Genomic DNA, 17,751 nt, shown 5'->3' on the forward strand with positions numbered 1-17,751 from the left:
AACATGTCGAAGATCAGGAGCGCACTCACGGGAGCTCCAACAATATATGGCACATGATCTCGTATTTTTGTCATTATCATATTCTATCGGCTCTTCTATCCATTCCGTAACGCCATTTCTATCATTCTAATTACCCAACTCGAGGCAATGCCCATTTGGTCATCCAATCGGACTGAAGCACCTCCTGTATAGTTATGCGCTCTTCAGGCTTGAACCTGAGCATGCCGCGCATCAGATCAAGGATCGCCTTGGTCTCCTCCTCCCCAAAGACGCCCATCGCCTCTTGTTCCCGCCTATGCTTCTGCACGAACTCCGCGAACGCCTGTTCCAGGGGCGGCCAGGCGTTGCGGTCAACCGTGGGATGGCGAGGAACCTCTACCTCCGTTTCCGTCACCAATTCTTCCGTGTTGGACCGTTCCCAGTGCTCCCGCCAAGCGAGGGGCAGGCCGTGGTAGCCCAGGACGTCGATCTGCTGGGCCACGATTTCGTCCATGGTCTCCGTCTCGCTGAAGATGAAGTTCATGCCGAGTATCTCCCAGATGGCGGTCCCGAGACTCCAAATGTCCGCCGAGAACGAGACGGGCGTGTCGGGCTCGAAGAGCGCCTCAGGCGCGCGCATGGCCACGGGCGTGTTGCAGTCCCCTCCCAGGCGCTCCTCGGTGGCGGGCGCGAAAGCCTCGCCGAAGTCGCCGAGAATCAGGCCATTTGCGTCATCCAGCGTGAACTCCTCAGCCATTCTGCCGAGGTAGAGGGGCACGACCGCCTGAGGCGGAGCATTGGGCGGAAGTGGCTCCCCATCGGCCCGATGGATGGGCACTGTTTCAGGCTCGCCAAACGTCTTGCGGAAGTCGGCGATGGACAGCTCGTCAATTGTCGACGGGAGCTTGACGAGAACATTGCGAAGGTGAATGTCTGTATTAAGGTTATTTATTAGCTTTTTGCTTGCGTTCTCATTACGTGGAGGTGAAGAGGAGCTTACCGCCGTGGACGAATCCCTGCGAGTGGATCAGGGATACGGCTAGGGCCAATCTCGCGGCCAGCAACCGGGCGACCTCGATGGGGAAGAGGCGATTGAACGATGCTTCTTTGAGATTTCCCTGAGCAAGCGTCTTGGTATAACACACGTGAATCCCATTAGGTCCTCGGACATTGAATACTTCCAAGACCTGCGGGATGGTCGTGCTGGCATCGAAGGCCCCCTGAGCGGTTTCCTGCGTCGACGGCACGGATTCGCTGAGGGCGCGCAGGATGCTGGGCTCCCGGCGCGGGAGCATCTGGCCGGAGATGGCCACCTTGAGGGCGACGTAGCGTGTTGTCTGCTCATCGTGGGCGAGCCAGATCGTTGAGTACCCACCGTGGCCCAGCTTATCCACTATTCGATAGCGTCTGTGCAGCAGGTCATCCACCATGACGGGATGGTACCCGCCGGGCTCGTACAGCGCCAACGGCTCGACGCCATCGATGAATTCGTACTCGATGGGATCGTTGAACGATATCGTCGAGAAGTATCGTGAGCGGGAAGGGTTTCCAACGATGTTTTCTTGGGGTTTTCTCAAGCGTAATCCCCCCCAGGACACTGTTGCAGCGGGAAACGCCGAAGCTGCGTTGTCTCACATTCAGGGCGGCTTTGGAAAGACGGCTGACGTGGGAAAGTAGTCGATGGGAAACCGAAACATGAGATATGCTGCCTCGAGTTGCAAACATGGCATGGCTAAGACAGAAAGATGGTCAAGAAGGTTGACGGTGAGTGGAAAAAATCCGAGACACGCATCGTGCCATTAAGAGCTAAAGAAAAACCTGCTGACTCATCGCCGTCGCCGTCTCCACTAATAGTCTGAAATACCCCTGAAAATGCATACCCCTTGCTTGACCACTTAAGGTTATATCCAAAAGGGGTCAAGGACATTACACCTGATTGGAGGAGGGATAATGATGCACTGGATGAACAGAGTCACTAGGTGAGGGAATCATACAAGTCGATCTCCCTGATCCCGGCACATTAAAAAGTTGTTAGTCATCCAAATATGGTGAGCATGCACTAAACAAGTGCTTGGATAGAAGTTGCATAATTTAATGCAGCAACCCCAGACGCAACCTGTCGGTATCGCTTATGAAAGACCCCCGGCGGCCCCCAAACTCTGGAGACTGCATTCTTCTTCCAATGCCTCGCTACTATCCCATAAATAGGCATGTCGGTCGTCAAAAGGGTCTAGGCGGCCATCTTGGCGATGTTTTGGGGAATGGTCCAGCCCCCAGGTAGTTCTTCCAGATGCTGAGATAAGTCCTTCCGGGCTGCCGGGGTCCGTTACAACAGAGTTGGTCAGCCCTAGGCACTTGTCGACCGTTACTACGATGTAACGGTGATATGACATGCATCTTCCGCTTAGTAGAACACCAGCAAACTGCCATTACTACAATTGTAGAGAGAGACCCTGCGTACTACATATGCTGCCATACCCGCCTTCAGTTACCGTCTCACCCCTCGGATGCCTGTTTGGCCGCTGAGCCTCCTTCTGTTGGGTGTTTGTTATGTGTCGTTCTCGTGACTCAAAGTGCAGAGAAACATACCATTGGCTGGTTGGTCCAAGAGAAGACGTTGACAGTGAATGCAATGTTACCTTATAATGAGCACCAGCAAACAATAACGGATAACGAGGACAGAACCTGGTTTATTCGTCATTTCTTGCATTCACTTCTCTCTCTTTCCCAGGCAATTCTTTTCCTTTTTCTTTCCATTCTGAAACCAGCTTACAGCCATATTTCTTTTTGCATACACGACCCGTACACGTCACCTCGATGGGCTCCAAACAAACGAGACCATCTCCGTCCTTGAGCAACTAGAATCTGTTTGTCTCATAGCGGGTACAATCATGTCTCCCTTTAACGACATCATGCTGAGCCTTCTCAGACGAGCGGCCACCACCTGCAAGCACATTGTTTTCTACAGCCCGTCAAGCCCCGGCAGCCCTAGTACCATACCGTACTCAGGCTTGCTTGCAAGGGCAAATGTGAGCCTTTAGTAATGCACCTAACGTGATGTCTCAAACTAACGCAAGCTATAGGAAAACGCTATTTTGCTGCTGCGTGCTGGCATAGCCACCAAGAGAGAAATCGTGCTCTTGCATCTCGACTCACAACAGGACTACGTTCTGTGGTTTTGGTCCATAATTGCCGCGGGTGCGGTCCCAGCAGTCTCTACGCCTCTGGCTTCGGATCCTGTATCCAGAGACCGCCATCTGCAGCACCTAAAAGGTCTTTTGGGCATACGCACAGTCATCACATCGACCCATTTACAGACGGAACTAGACGCCATCAGCGAACTTCGCTTGGTGTCTATTGAAACACTCGTACAGTGCAGCAATGCCTTGCCGGAGAGACTGGGCTCAAATGGCGCCACCAATGGACATTCGGTAACCGAGAAGAACACCGCTGGTGACAAGAGTCAGCAACAACGACATGCCACGGCCCCAGACTTGGCTTTCCTGATGCTTACTTCCGGAAGCACTGGCAACTCCAAGGCTGTGGAGTTGCGGCACTCGCAGGTTTTGCAAGCTCTGGAAGGTAAACGTAGGATCTTAGAGACCTCGGGCGACGATGTGTTTCTCAACTGGATTGGTGAGTCAAGCTGGCTAGCTGACCAGGCACACGTAACACATATCCGTATGCTAATTTATTTGTCATTGGACAGGCTTTGACCATGTTGCCTGTGTCACCGAAGTACACTTGCACGCTATGGCCGTATGCGCAGATCAGGTACACATCGAACCCAAACTCGCGATCAACGACCCCCTGATCTGGTTAGACAAGATGAGCCACCACGGCGTCGCCGTATCGTTTGCTCCCAACTTCTTCCTAGCCGCTGTGCGCAAGGCAGCGGCAGCAACAGCAACTTGTTCGGGAAATAGTCGGGCGAAGTACGACTTGTCTACCGTGAGACACATTGTCTCCGGCGGCGAGGCCAACACGGTGGGCACGGGCGAGGCGTTCAACCGACTGATGAAAGAAATGGGAGCGCAGTCGGATGTTTTGCGCCCTGCGTTCGGCATGACGGAGACCTGTGCCGGGTCCATCTACCACCGGAACTTCCCTGCCCTAGAGCATGAGGCCGGGAGTGACTTTTGCTCGCTTGGGCAACCCACGCGCAGCATGCAAATACGCATCATGGGCAACGACAGCAATCCCGCACCATGCGACGTGTCTGGAAATCTCGAACTTCGCGGGCCGGCCGTTTTCCAGGGCTACTTCAACGACACCATCAACACACAAGCGAGTTTCACCAGCGACGGCTGGTTCAAGACGGGCGATACGGGCTACATCGATGCAGCGGGCAATTTGATGCTGAGCGGCCGCACTAAGGACTCCTTGATCATCAACGGGGTCAAGTACTTCTCGCACGAGCTGGAAGCTGCCATCGAAAACAGAGCTGGGCCTGGTCTTGTTACCTCCTATACTTCGGCTTTCTCCACTTGGCCCAAGGGGGCTGACAGTGAAGAAATTGTGGTCACTTTCCGGGTCAGTGAAGATATCACGGACGAGGAGTTCTCGAAGACCATATCGGAGATCTCCAAGGCGACTTTGCTTTATTGCTCGAAGAAGCCACTTGATGTTATCCCTCTTCCCCCTACGCAGCTGTAAATTTCTTCTTACCCCGCATTGAACGGTTGATCTGCTAACAGGGTGAAAGTTCGAAATCGTCTCTGGGCAAGCTGTCGCGATCTACACTGAAAGCTTCCTACGAACAAGGGAAGTTTAGAGAGTATTCTGACGGAGCCGCCAAGCGGCTATCATTCTACCGTTCATCTTCAAGAGTGGCCCCCGAGACGGATATGGAAAGGGCTTTGGCTCTTGCCTTTTCCGTCGAGTTTGACATCTCGATAGAGGAAGTGAGCGTAGATGCCAGCCTCGTCGATATGGGGGTGGACAGCATACGCCTGCTGCGGTACAAGGGCCGCATTCAAAAACAACTCGGCTGGGACCGAGACATCCCGGTCGGGACGCTTCTGATGAACCCTAGCATCAGGGACATGGCCGCTGCGCTCTCAAAGTCCGAACAGGCCACATCCGAGTATAACCCAGTCGTCGTTCTGCGGTCGGGGAAGTCTAGCTCACCCCCTATTTGGTTCGTACACCCGGGACTGGGCGAGATCTTGGTGTTCCTGAAGATCAGTACGTACTTCTCGGACCGACGGGTCTACTCACTGAGGGCACCGGGCTTTAATCCCGGGGAGGAGATGTTTTCGTCCATCGATCACATGACGAGTGTCTATATGGAGTCGATCTTGAAGCATCAGCCCGAGGGCCCATATGTGCTGATAGGATACTCCTTCGGCTCGATGATTGCTTTCGAGATGGCCAAAAAGCTCGAGGCGGCTGGTCACCAGGTTGGTTTCATGGGCAGCCTCAACGGCCCGCCGCATATCAAGTGGCGGATGGTACAGGTCAGTAACCCCCATGATCTTAATCAGTTATACAAAGTACTAGTGGACTGACAGTTTGAACAGCTTGATTGGTGTGAGTTGTTCCTGAACCTGGCCTACTTCCTAGGGTTCATCACAGAAACGGAAGCCGTCGAAATATCTCCCGAGTATCATAAGTATACCAAAGACGAGATCCTTACCAAGATCCTCGCCGACGTCCCGCCGTCGCGGCTTCGGGAGCTGGACATGACGGCGGCGAAGCTGGAGCGGTGGGCCAACATCTCCGCCGGACTACAGGGCCTGGCGCACCATTACGACCCGTCAGGCACGGTGCGGCATATCGACGTCTTCTATGCTCGGCCGCTACTCGCCGTGGGTAGCGACAAGGAGCGCTGGCTCCGTGACCACCTGCGGCCCTGGGAGGACTTCGCCGAGAATCGAGATGTGCGGTTTCATGATAGCCCTGGAGCTCATTACACCATGCTGGATGCCGACCACGTGTTCGAGATGCAAAAGGTCCTCCGGGCTGCGCTGAAATCACGAGGGGTGTAGTGATGACTGGTTTGGGTGATTCATTCGGAGACGGATATAAAATGTACCAGTACGATGGAAGTCTGTTAATAGCGGGATCTCCTTCCTGAACAGGCGGACCATATAGTTTCCATAGCCTCTATATTCTGGCTTGTTTATGGAAACTAACCAGGAGTCTATTCGTGTGAAGAGAGAAGCAAACATGTTGGTGATTTCCATGACGCGTTGGAAGTGCGATTGGTCCACGATGATGGTCATCGCTTCGGCATCGAAGTCCGGGTCCTCCTCGCACTCCGCCTCGGCCAGGGTGATGGCCGTCTGGAGCGCGTTGCGGATGTCGCGGCCGTTCAGCTGCGCCTCGCCCGAGACGGCCTTTCCCAGCACCCACTTCTTGGCCGCCGGCGAGATCTGGATCTGGCCGGCGCGCTCCTTGGCCAGTTTGCGGAAGAAGCCCTCCCAGATCTTGGACCGATCCTCCGGCGACAGCGCGTTGTACCCGATGGCGACGTGCACGCGAGAGATGAAGGCGTCGTCGATCTGGCCCACGCGATTGGTCGTGAGAAAGAGAAGACCTTTGAAGTATTCCATGCGACGAAGGAACGCTATGCGGCAGAAACCATCAGCTCTGGATGTGACCAATATGTATTTGGTCAGCCATTGAGTATTACTTACCTGATACGAGTCCGTTTCTGGCCAGGTCGCGATTCTGTCTTCGCTCAAGGAAGATGTCGGCTTCGTCCACCAGTAGGACTGCATTCCAAGCCTCGGCCAGCGTGAACCATTTGATCAGTTCCTGTTCGACCTTGGTCTCAACAGTACCAATGTCTGCGATCGTCAAAGCTAGCAAGGGGCGGTGGAGGTACTGTGCAACTGCCTCAACAGTATACGTTTTCCCTACACCAGGTGGCCTGGTTCCACCGTTAGAATCGTAAACCGGTTTATTGCAGCAACAACAGCAAAGAAGAAAGATACGTACCCATGTAGGAGAATTATTTGACCCGTACCCTTCCCTTCGATGAAGTCCGCCGCCCACGTTGCTCGCTTGCTGTTCTGTCGTCTCGAAAGGCCCTTGATGGTCTCGAGCTCGGGCTCGCCCACAACCAGGTTCTTGATGCCCTCGTCCGATTGCACGACTTCTCGGATACCGTAAGGGTCCAATTTCACTATCATCGCATCAGTCAAGTAACTAGTGGCCGTAGGTAACTAGTGGCCGTAGGAAACCAAAGTCGTTCATAGCGGACTTACCCCATTGTTTTGTTTTGAGTGCAAATCCTCGTATGACTGGCCCTAGTAAGAGAAGCTGATGCTCGCTCAGACTTGTTGTGACTGTCGATGCATTGGGGAGTCTTTGGTCGGGGCTGGAATTGCTGCTGGTGGAACTCCTGCCGCTACGTCGCCCGCTCTTGGCTGGGACGGCTTCGTCCTCCGCTAGGTCGGCCGTGTTGACTACTATGTTATCGTACTCAATAAATCGCGTAGAGTTATCCTTTACGGGCACGGGAGGCTGTATCTGATCGAAATCGACCGTCGAGTTGGCTAAGCCCCGCTTGTGGTCTATGACGACCGATCCCGAGTACTAGGGACCAATGTTAGTATGCGTGAAGATGTCTGTATTAAACGGTGGGAGACTCACATGCTTGGTGCTACCATCGATTGGGCCGTGGTAGTGGACGAGTAGATGCCCCTTATGGAGAGATTCGAAGACTAGCCGATTCTGCTCCAGAATCTTCCTGCGCCTCTCTCCCTTGTCAAACGCATCCCAGACGGCAACCGGGCACACATCGAGGGTCGTAAGCGCCTTGGTTCCGGTATAGTGCGAGATGACTTGACGCGCCGCATTTCTGCGGATGCGGATGCCATTGCTGTCCAGGTACCACAAGTCCAGTAACACTTGTACTTCGTCGGGCTTTTTCTCCTCCAACCTCTTGGGCATGTTACAATCAACACTGATGACGACGGCAGCCCGCGCATTCGTGCCCGTCTGGATGTAGACATCAGTGCCGGGGGCGAAAACATACCACAGCATTCTGCATGGAAGCTTGGGGTTTGGCTGTTTCATGTCTTCGAGGCACGGGACAACGTGCATGTCGTAATATGGGCTCAGAAACTCGACCATGTGATGGGCGTGCCCCTTTTCCAGGCGTTTGACATCTTGTTCCCAACTTGGGATGTCCTCCGCATCCTCCAAATCCTGCGGCTTGCGTGTCTCGGCTAACGCAGCTAGCTCAAGGAAGCGATGGAGGAGAAAGCCCCAGGGCTCGTAGAATGTCAATGGTGACGTGGCCTCTGACGCGTGGGTTGCCGTTATATCATAGCCATTAGCTATGGCGGGATCGTCGAAAACCCGAGGATAGTAGCCAGCCAGTGATTTGAGTACCCGGTATAAGAAAGGCGATTTTATAATGACACTTGTTGGGTATATACTCTGGAATACAGTGTACTCGAGGGTCACTGGGCTGTCTGTCTCAGGTCTCTCCTTTGTGTGGCGTGTCACTGCCTTGCGAGACACTTCAAATACGCAGCCAGTCCAAGTTGGTCGAGGTCGGCTCTCAGTCGAAGGGTCAGAGCCTGAGCCTGGTGCATTTTCGTCTGTCGTAGAGCCTCGTTCCACCTTTTTCCCGGCGTGTATATCTATAGGTGCGCTGCTCTGATAAATAGCATAGGGTTTATCGCGTCCGTTGAAGTACAATGTGTCCGCGTTGTACACTGATGCAGTCCATAGCACACTTGGTTCTGGCTGCGGGCGGTCTTGATCTTCACTACCGGCTCCTGCTCCGTCTATCTCGTTCTGGTGCTCTTCTTTCTTATATAGCTTGACCGTGACGGCATGGGTCTCTGGGTTGATTTCTTTCTCCGGAGGACACCATTTGCAATTTTTATGGATAGAGGACCCCATGGCCACTGCTAAATGTAAGATTTTCGAAGCTCATAGACATACACCATACTTACCTGTGTCCAAGATATCAGTTGCCGAAATGAAGAGGTCTTGTTCTTGATTAAAGTACTGAGATTAACTGGGTCAACGAAGTTTGAAGCTCCTTCCTGTTCTTCCCAGGAGTCTTGAAGGTTTCAGGAGTCGCGCTGCTGATCTGAACTTACTTGAGGAGTGAGGGGAAGTGCCTTCACTGTTGGTTGTAGCTGGGTGTGCATGTTACCCACACACGTACATAATAAGGGGCAGCATACCCCGTATTTGGGCCGAACCGCTTTTGCCGCCAATCCCTTGTCTGTCAACCATCCATCTTTTAGAACCCCTGTCTTAGCTGATTCCCTTCCATTTCATGTTCTTCCTTCCTTCCTGTCTTCGTCACTGTCGTCAAGCGACCACAACTCATTCTTTTCCCCTTCAATCAAATGATCAAGTTACTTCTGCCCAGACGGAAACGCTACATCAATCACAAGCAGATCAATCGAGGCGGCCATCATAGCTACTATGCATCAACTTGTGAGGTCATTCAGCAACGACCTCCAAAACGACCATGCAGGCGATATACTGAGCCGTGGACTGTCAACATCAATCGCGATTAACAGTCAGCGAGAAAAAGATCTAGCAGCACTCAGGGGTCAATGGAATTCTTTTCTCCTTGAAGGCCAGCAACTAGCTATTGAGTATGAATTTCCTTTTACCATTTACCGCGGGTCACCAGTACCTGTCGTTTGCACCTTTTCGTTTCGAGATCCGATAAAAGGGTGGTGTTTCATGCTTGGGCGCTTCGTATCTACGCTAATACAAAAGGGGTCAATCTCGGCATCGTGAAAAGATGAGTAAAATTTCACTGATCCTGAGTCCTTCCACGTTATGCTACACATTTACTGCTTCTACACATCGTGATTCCTGTTATTATTTGTTTCCCTTTTTTTTTAATCATGGATTCTGCTCGGTGGGACTTGATAGATAAATATTAACTGTATCACAGCCTTATACCAGATGAGGAAGTGGTTTTAATCTCGCAAAGTCGTGCGCTCTATAAGGCATGGGAAACATTCTGCCAAAGCCTTCCGCCAGACCAGCGAATAGACACGTCACGGGAAACTCCGAGTCTGCGTCTCCTGCATCAGTGTGTTACGAGAGCATCTACGACGTGGCGAGAAGACCGAGACGGTACCAAGACGGGCAAAGTTAAAACAGCATTCACGCGTCTTTGCAACACTTTCCAGTCTCACAGTAAGCTTGTTTCAATGATCCCTACCAACGAAAAGTATGTCACGCTCCTTACTGGCTCATTATCTGCCATCGCCTCGGTAAGCCTCTGGATAACAGTCAAGTCACCTCCGTATTCCAAAGCCGTATCTGACCCCAAAAACAGGCCTGTACGAATCATGAGAAACTTGCCGAGGGGGTGTCCAGCAGCTTAGAAGAGCTTGGTCAGGATATGGCCTATTGGAACCGTCTGATCGGCCTTTTCCCTGACCATACCATGATGCAACGGCACATCATGGAGCTTTACACCGTTGTGTTTGAGTTTCTGACCGAGATATTCACACAATGGTCTAAGTCCTCATGGAAACGCTTCGTCAAGAGCTTTGATGAGCAGGCCTTCAACGGATTGTTCGCCGAGAAGCGCAAGCGGATCAAGTCCATCGAGAATCGGATGAGGCAGCATGCCGATGGCGCCCATATGCAGGCCGATCTGGCCTTCCAAAGGGATACTGGACAGCGGCTGTCGGAGATGCAATTGCAGGTTCAGACACTTACGCAGGTTATACAGAAACTCGGGATCGACGTACAAAGCGTTTTCGAGAGTAAATTCAAGCAGATACCATACAGATCAGCGGACGATCCACTGGACAGACTGAGCGAGCCTCCACTCGTTGATTGGGCAGTATCTTCAGTGGCCGAAGACCGGGTTCCGGCCGAACCGATACCAAAGGACACAGCAATCCCTACGAACCAGATAACAGACAACAAAGCAACAGGCGCTAACTGTTGCACCGTGAGCGATGTTTTGGGGCTTCTGGAGCCTATCGCGGAACAGTACAACAAGAGGATGCAGGAGCTCGTCGGCCTAACCTCTACAGCATTGAAAGTTGCCGTAGATATTCAGATCAAGCGGCATCTCAACAGCTGGACATCGAGCCTGGCATCTAATGGGATATGGATACAGGGACCACACAATGTGCCCTACCCCAACCAGAACATGCTGACTGCCGCTTGTCTGGTGGGATTGGCGAACAATGCCAAGATTCCGTGCATATCCTACTTTGGTTCCTTACAGAGCCGGGACTCGCGAGGTATATATCCATCACCGCCGAAAATACTGTTGAACATGATAAAATCATTTATTGTTCAACTTCTGTTGCTTCAAGAAGATCCCGATATGAAATTTAATTTCGCACTTTCGGACGTCGAACAGCTGATGGGACCGATGAGTAACGACGTCGATGCAACCCTGAATTTGCTCCACGTGCTTCGGGCCTTGGTCCCGCCCTACTTGCTCTGTGTGATCAACTCGGTACAAGTGCTGGAGGACCGAAGTGATGAGGCTCACACGCAAAGCCTTCGCAAGGTGCTTCGAGCAGTCATCAACCTCGGACAGCCGCAGCCACCGTTACCTGGAGAGGCCGAAGGGGCGGCAAAGACCGTGAAGGTCTGCTTCACCTCTGACGGCCACACCGATGTCCTGGCCGCCGCGGTTGAGGCCGGGCTTGCGGAAAAGGTCGCTTACGACACCGAGGACGATAGCGGCGAAGGGGAGAAGCTCGGCTCTTTATGGGATGATGAGGCAGGGAGTGATGGCTAAAATGCCCGGTTCCTCTTGGACGGTCATGGGCAATCCGACATGCTCTTAGTTTATTCCGATATTAAGCAACTTAACTGGCTTGGAATCATCGCGGTTACTACTACTTATCACCAGCTATCCCATTGGTAGCCAGTTACAGAGTTATCCTATTCCCACCAGTTATCCCATGACCGACTAGTCCAGATCACGAAACACGACATTGATTAAATTTACTCAATTGATACTACAGAAGCGACTACTTCCTACAGTATAGCTATCCACTTACCAGGGGATCCTCCTCCATCTGGATCTCCTGTCTCCTGGTTACCCCCTGCCGTATAGCGGCCCAGACGACCTGAACACCGGCCCTGTTCAGCGCGCGAACCGACGGTATCGTGTGCAGGACCGTCTCACAGATGATCATCCCAAACACGGGGCTAAATGGCGCCAGGCCCGGGCCGACCTGGACGGCCAAGACGCTCGGTTCGTTATTGGCGTCGTCGTCATCGTTGGCTGCGGCGGCGTAATGGATGGCGACGTGGAGCTCCTCGATCACGTCGCGATACGGGCCCTCGATGACGACGACGTCCTGCCACCGCCGCAGGAAGCCCACGATGAGGCGGCGAAGGCCCGGAAGCGCGGCCAGGGGCGGGTCGGGGAGGCGGCGGCTGGACCCTGGGGTCAGGGGCTGCCAGAAGAGGTGCTCGAAGGTGCGGCGGTCCAGGAGCAGGTCGGTAATCCATTCGAAGCGGCCGGCGCTGGTGAGCCCGGCCGCGACGGTGTTGGTAAGTGATGTTAGCGAGGGCTGGTCAATGTGGAAGACGGTCGTTGCGGGGTTCCACCAGGAGTCACCCGCGGCCCGTGATACGAGGGGCTGGTCCAGCAGCCCCAGATCCGGGTGCGCGATGGTGCCGCCGGGAGACGTGACGACGCGCGCGGGGAGCCGGACCCAGTGGGCCCGCACGGCCTCATGCAGGGCCTCGGGGTTCATGGCGAGCAGGCCCCAGGACGCCGGCCGCACGAATGCTAGCTGGGCGGTCTGGATGTGGAAGCCGCGCTGCTCCGAGTCGTAGACCAGGGTGCGGACCCTGGAGGTCGCGTTGTCGGCGGCCAGGACCCATTCATAGATATCGATTCTGAGCTCGGGGGCAGGTCGTAGAGACGGCCTAGGTTAGCATGGGAGGGCGGGCAATAGCTGGATGTTACCTCTGATGTTTGGTTGGTGTCGGTGCCTTCAGGGGCATCGGCCACTACATGGTTAGATGATTCTTGTGCCATTGTGTAAGCAAGTATCTATGTTGGGTTTCTTTGTTGGTTATGGGTAGGGGAACCCTGGATAGGGGCATGGAATGGCATTCTTTGGACTCTCTTATATACACGGAACATTAACGACAGAACAGCCAAAAACAAGGTGTCAGTCTGTTCAAGTCACACTTGATGGAAAACAGCCAGGCTGTTCGATTTCTCAAGAGGAGTTCTTCCCAATCATACACCAATTGCTGAGAACTAACTCGCAGTGAATCGGGACATGACATTGGCGTCGTTGACATTCCCATTCGGAGTCTTGCTTATCCTCACTACATCTCGAATTAGCACACTTGGGGCTCTTGAGAAGACCTGAGTGCTGCGAGGTTAAAGCCACTTGGAAGACACAACTTAAGTAGACGTGTAAGTTGCCAGCACCTTGAGCAAGTAGGTGAAGACTCGGGATGAGTGTCAAGTCGACTGCTGGTCAAGAAGAGCACCGTCGGCTTGGCGTAGCTTGGCTGCTTAGATTTAGGTAATTGGAGTCACATTATGACAAAAGTACTATCACGAGGATATGGAAATATCAGGATATGACAGATTATGAACTGACATTACCCACGGATCTTGATGAGGTCTCGTACCAGCTATCTGGCTGTTGGCACTGACTCGGGAGGGTGCGGGGGTCGGGGACCAACCGTTGCGCACTTGCAGGCTGCAGCAGTGTGCTTTAGCGAGCCTCTAGGGAAGTGCAGGCCAATGCCAACGCTGTGGCCCAGTGGGACTGTCGCCCGGAACACCCCACCAGAGCTCGCCAAGCTACCGGGCCCTACGTACGTCACGACGACCCTCTCTAGGCACGTATATCTTCCCGTCTTATCCTGCATTCCTGGACGGTCAACCACCGTTTTTTCGAAGTCCAAGCTTGTTTGATGAAACGCATTGTTGATATCGATCCAAGGTCGGGCATGCTTCCAACTTACGACAACTTGATTAGTCCTTGAGCGGCTTCAATCCTGAAGCCCACCATCCGCAATGCACCATGGGACAAGCCCATTCGGAAGAAGTGCGTTCCAAGGAGGATATCGCAGCTGAGCTGGTAAGCAACCGCAACGAACCCGCCTCGGTGACAAATATTGACCAAGGAAAACATCTACTGACATTGGCCGTGTCATTTTGGCGCGTTCTTAGGCCGAGAAATTTGCACGCAAATGCTTCGAACCGCTTGAACTGTACTGCTTCAAAGACAACTTCAGATCGCTAGCCGACCACGAACAGCATATCCGCTACCTCAAGGAAGATGTCATCGCCAAGTTCCTCGAGCTGCCCGACGTCCTCAATGTCTCGCCCGTCGTCTTCCAGATGCTGTCGTACATCGGCGCCTTCCCGTTCCTCGAAGACGCGCCCGCCGTCCTGGGCTTCGAGCAGATGATTGTCTGCGTCGCCATCCTCACCGACAGATACACCAAGAGCCTGGCCAAGGGGGCGGCGACGCGTAGGAAGCTGCTGTTCAAGAGCATGGCCGTATACGATCGGAAACTGTCAGAGATTGAGAAGCGGCCGGCGTCGCCTACAGTAGAAGCAGGAGAAGACGACGCTATGGCGGGAAGGAGCCATGCGCCTGGTTTCGCCGTCGACGAAGCTGGCGACGACGATGATGATGAGGGAGTGGAAGACGCGGATGATGATGAGCTTGTGCTGGCCGCGCTCGACTCGCTCGACCTCAACGACTCCTTCAAGACGGGCGATCTGCACGCGGCCTCGACCCACGGCGCCATGATCCCGGCCGACAACTTCCGGCGCCTTATCATGCTGCTGCTGCTCATCGCGCCGCTGAGCCCCCCAGGAAACATTGTCCACCTACACCGATCGAGTCATGGGCGACGAGCTGGACGGGCTGCGCGACACGGCCAACAGCATCCTCTCATCGCTCATCAATGTTGAGCGGACCCCCGGCATCACCTTTGCGCAGTTCCAGCGCATCCTCCCGGCCAACTTGCCGTTCCTGTTCCAGGGCTTCAACGCCCTGTTCGAGCACTTCCTCTTCTCGCGCAATCTCGACTTCACCAAGAAGCACAAATGGACCAAGAGCGGCAGCGATATCGACACGACGGCCTCGCCGCCGCCATCGCCGCCCGCCATAAGGAGAGTAAGAACATCCTCCTCATCACTGCCGCCACTGTTGCCGGATAAGGGACAGCACATCCTGAACCCCAACATTGTTTCGCAGCTCTCCTTCTTCATCCCTGGTAACGAGCTTTTCCGCCGCCTGCGCCTGCTGTACTCGGGCGCCGACGCAGGCTTCTCCATGGGCAGCTTCGAGACCAAGGTCTTCAACTGGCGCGCCCCGACCCTTCTTCTCGTATCCGGCACCCGGCTTACCGAGTCCTCCGATTCTCACCACCACGCACAAGGGGCCGAGGGTAGCTTCATGGACTCGCTCCCGCCCCGCCGCTTCCCCGACGGCAGCCCCGCGGGCCGGAGCGAAGACCGCGTCGTCTTCGGCGTGCTGGTCAAGCAGCCCTGGCGCGCGGCGCACCGCGAGTGCTTCGGCGACAGCGACACGCTGCTGTTCCAGCTAAGCCCCGTGCACGACGTCTTCCGCGCCTCGGTCGTGAACCAGAACTACGTCTCCTTCGCGAAGACCCCCGCCGCCTTCCCGGGCATCACGGTCGGCTGTCCCTCGCCCAAAGCCGCGACCCAATCGCGGCATCCCACGATCAGGACCCTGGGCCCCGTGTCGCTCGTGATCGACTCGAGTTTTGAGTTCGGCGTGTTCACGCACGACTACACGTCGCGGGGCGGCGCGTTCGCGACGAGCAGCGCGCGCCGCTACGACTTCCAGGACCGGTTCCAGGTCGAGGACATTGAGGTCTGGGGCTGTGGGGGCGACGAGGAGGCGAAGGGACAGAGGGAGCGGTGGGAGTGGGAGCACCGCGAGGCGGAGGCGCGGCGGCGGATTAATTTGGGGACGGGGGATCGGGAGGCGGATCGGGCGTTGTTGGAGATGGCGGGGTTGGTTGGGAATAACCGGTCTGGGGGGTCCATGAATTAATTTAGGTAACTCGTGCGATTTGTTCCCTGTGTGGTATGACCGGCTGTCTTTCATATTCGATGGCCACACTGCTTGTGAGGAACAGAATGGTTTCACGGCGTTGGGGAGAATCATGACGCATGCAACATTGATACATGGTAGCGATCATACTCCTCTCATCAAACAAAATGATCAAGCGAGTTGTGTGTTTGTCATATGTACTTAGTAGTGTGTTGGCCCCAATGGCATGCTGAATGGCATCAGTAGTAATGATTGATTCCAAATCCCTTCCCTGGACCTTTCTTTTTGTAGTCGTACATATATACAGAGCGGATATACAGTTTTTTCAGGCAATGCAAAGCCGTATGCAACATTCTCCCCTTCCTCCCCTACGAAGCAATCAACATTACATCTCTTTTTTGGTATCTTTGAATCCAGATGTTCGTGCTTTTTCTTCTCTGCTCCTCTCTCCTATTTCTTCTCATCTGAAGATGAAGGGGTATCTTCCTTCTTCTTCCCCGAGCCGAACCAGCTACTGCCCGACTGCGACAGAGCGCCCAGCACAGTCGAGCCCTCCTTCTTGCCCTCGAGAGGAACCTGCCCCTCAGCGTCCGACGTCGTCTCTCCGCTCGGTGTGGACGCCGCCGCTGTCGATGTTGCCGTCTTGCCCTCGCGGGCCTGCTGCTGCCGCCGCTCCCGGCGCCGGTTGATGTGGTCCTGCAGCTGCTGCTCCTCCTGGTCGCGCATCTCGAGCTCGCGCAGCCACTCTGGCGTTGCGCTCCTCGGCGCGCTGCTGGGCCTCGAGCTTGATGAGCTCCTGGCGCTTCTCGCGGTCCTTGCCATAGTAGGCCCCGCCGGCGACGATGGCGCACACCGTAAAGGCCTGCGCGCCGATGCGGGCGCGGAACATGCGCTGGACTTGCGCGTGGTCGCCGCGGCGCATGCCGCGCCAGGCGTTGTAGAGGGCGGCGCAGGTTAGGAGGGTTCCTGTGGGGGGAGAAAAGATGGTCAGTGGATGGGCTTGCTTAGTAGCTGGGTTTCGTCGTTCTGCTTCGTTCTCATCGTTCTCATCGTGGGTTTGGCGTGCGAGGGTGGGGAGAAGTAGAGGAGCTCTGTCGGCGAGGTGGCCCGGGGTCGAATATAGGGTCGTTGATCGACGGCAACAGGTGCAACGGGCAGGTTGGGGAACAGAACAACGTACCGAGCGGAACCAATGGCTCCTCTTTCAGCTTGCGCCAGACCTTCTGCGAGCCGGTCTCCTGGTATTCCCTGTGGTGGAAGGTATTGCATGTGAGCTAGGTCTCTCTGGTCGGGATACGCGGACCGAGGAGGGGTGGAGACATTCGACCTTACCTATCGTCGTCAAAGGACGAGGGCATCGGTTTGTCGGCCATGATTGCGTCGGTCTGTAGCTTCCCGCCTGTATCTGCCTAGTGACTCTCGGTGGTAGTGTTTTGTTGCAGAAGACCGGGCGTTGGCGTCGATTTCTCCCCGGGATTTGCAGGTCGTTCGTCTATCAATTGGGGAAAAGGCACGATACCGTTCGGAAAATCAAACGATGATGACATGGATATGCGGATGGGACCCCTGCAGAATTATGTAAGTACACCCATGCTCCCAGCTGTAAGCGCCATGCCGCGGGGAGAGAGCTTGCTGCACACTAGACCGAATTGGAGCTCTAATTCTTTAAGAGCGGCCTCGAATCATGCCATCGCGTGCCTGATAGATAATGTTTTACCGATAAGAGCTGCTTGGACGAACACAGCAATTGATGTGTCGACAGGCAGGACATTTTCAATTGCAT

The 17,751-nt window shown here is 54.5% G+C and overlaps 7 protein-coding genes across 7 annotated transcripts; 3 read left to right on the forward strand and 4 right to left on the reverse strand.

Annotated features, from left to right (window-relative positions):
- Positions 1–130: 130 nt before the first annotated feature.
- PG997_010368 (kinase-like protein) lies at positions 131–1,409 on the reverse strand (the record flags this gene model as incomplete). Its single annotated transcript, XM_066814683.1, has 2 exons — positions 131–912; positions 980–1,409. 2 exons carry the CDS (start codon positions 1,407–1,409, stop codon positions 131–133), a joined length of 1,212 nt encoding a protein of 403 aa, XP_066666645.1.
- A 1,461-nt stretch (positions 1,410–2,870) lies between these two features.
- PG997_010369 (acetyl-CoA synthetase-like protein) lies at positions 2,871–5,969 on the forward strand (the record flags this gene model as incomplete). Its single annotated transcript, XM_066814684.1, has 5 exons — positions 2,871–3,008; positions 3,063–3,615; positions 3,689–4,631; positions 4,685–5,438; positions 5,493–5,969. 5 exons carry the CDS (start codon positions 2,871–2,873, stop codon positions 5,967–5,969), a joined length of 2,865 nt encoding a protein of 954 aa, XP_066666646.1.
- A 150-nt stretch (positions 5,970–6,119) lies between these two features.
- Positions 6,120–8,844, reverse strand: PG997_010370 (uncharacterized protein; the record flags this gene model as incomplete). The annotated part of the gene is made up of 5 exons (XM_066814685.1): positions 6,120–6,550; positions 6,621–6,856; positions 6,925–7,134; positions 7,190–7,524; positions 7,582–8,844. Coding segments are annotated over 5 exons (2,475 nt in total), but the record flags the coding sequence as incomplete, so codon positions are not given.
- A 1,540-nt stretch (positions 8,845–10,384) lies between these two features.
- Positions 10,385–11,689, forward strand: PG997_010371 (uncharacterized protein; the record flags this gene model as incomplete). Its single annotated transcript, XM_066814686.1, has 1 exon — positions 10,385–11,689. The coding sequence occupies one exon, from the start codon at positions 10,385–10,387 to the stop codon at positions 11,687–11,689; it is 1,305 nt and encodes a 434-aa protein (XP_066666648.1).
- Positions 11,690–11,942: 253 nt separating this feature from the next.
- PG997_010372 (uncharacterized protein) lies at positions 11,943–12,659 on the reverse strand (the record flags this gene model as incomplete). Its single annotated transcript, XM_066814687.1, has 1 exon — positions 11,943–12,659. The coding sequence occupies one exon, from the start codon at positions 12,657–12,659 to the stop codon at positions 11,943–11,945; it is 717 nt and encodes a 238-aa protein (XP_066666649.1).
- A 1,296-nt stretch (positions 12,660–13,955) lies between these two features.
- Positions 13,956–15,968, forward strand: PG997_010373 (restriction of telomere capping 5; the record flags this gene model as incomplete). Its single annotated transcript, XM_066814688.1, has 3 exons — positions 13,956–14,012; positions 14,105–14,767; positions 14,802–15,968. The coding sequence occupies 3 exons, from the start codon at positions 13,956–13,958 to the stop codon at positions 15,966–15,968; spliced, it is 1,887 nt and encodes a 628-aa protein (XP_066666650.1).
- Positions 15,969–16,418: 450 nt separating this feature from the next.
- On the reverse strand, positions 16,419–17,341 carry PG997_010374 (mitochondrial hypoxia responsive domain containing protein; the record flags this gene model as incomplete). The annotated part of the gene is made up of 4 exons (XM_066814689.1): positions 16,419–16,682; positions 16,714–16,934; positions 17,149–17,216; positions 17,301–17,341. 4 exons carry the CDS (start codon positions 17,339–17,341, stop codon positions 16,419–16,421), a joined length of 594 nt encoding a protein of 197 aa, XP_066666651.1.
- Positions 17,342–17,751: the final 410 nt, after the last annotated feature.

The sequence above is a fragment of the Apiospora hydei genome, assembly GCF_038363865.1.
Source record: "Apiospora hydei strain CBS 114990 chromosome Unknown utg000007l_segment0_segment0, whole genome shotgun sequence".
NCBI lineage: Eukaryota > Fungi > Ascomycota > Sordariomycetes > Amphisphaeriales > Apiosporaceae > Apiospora > Apiospora hydei.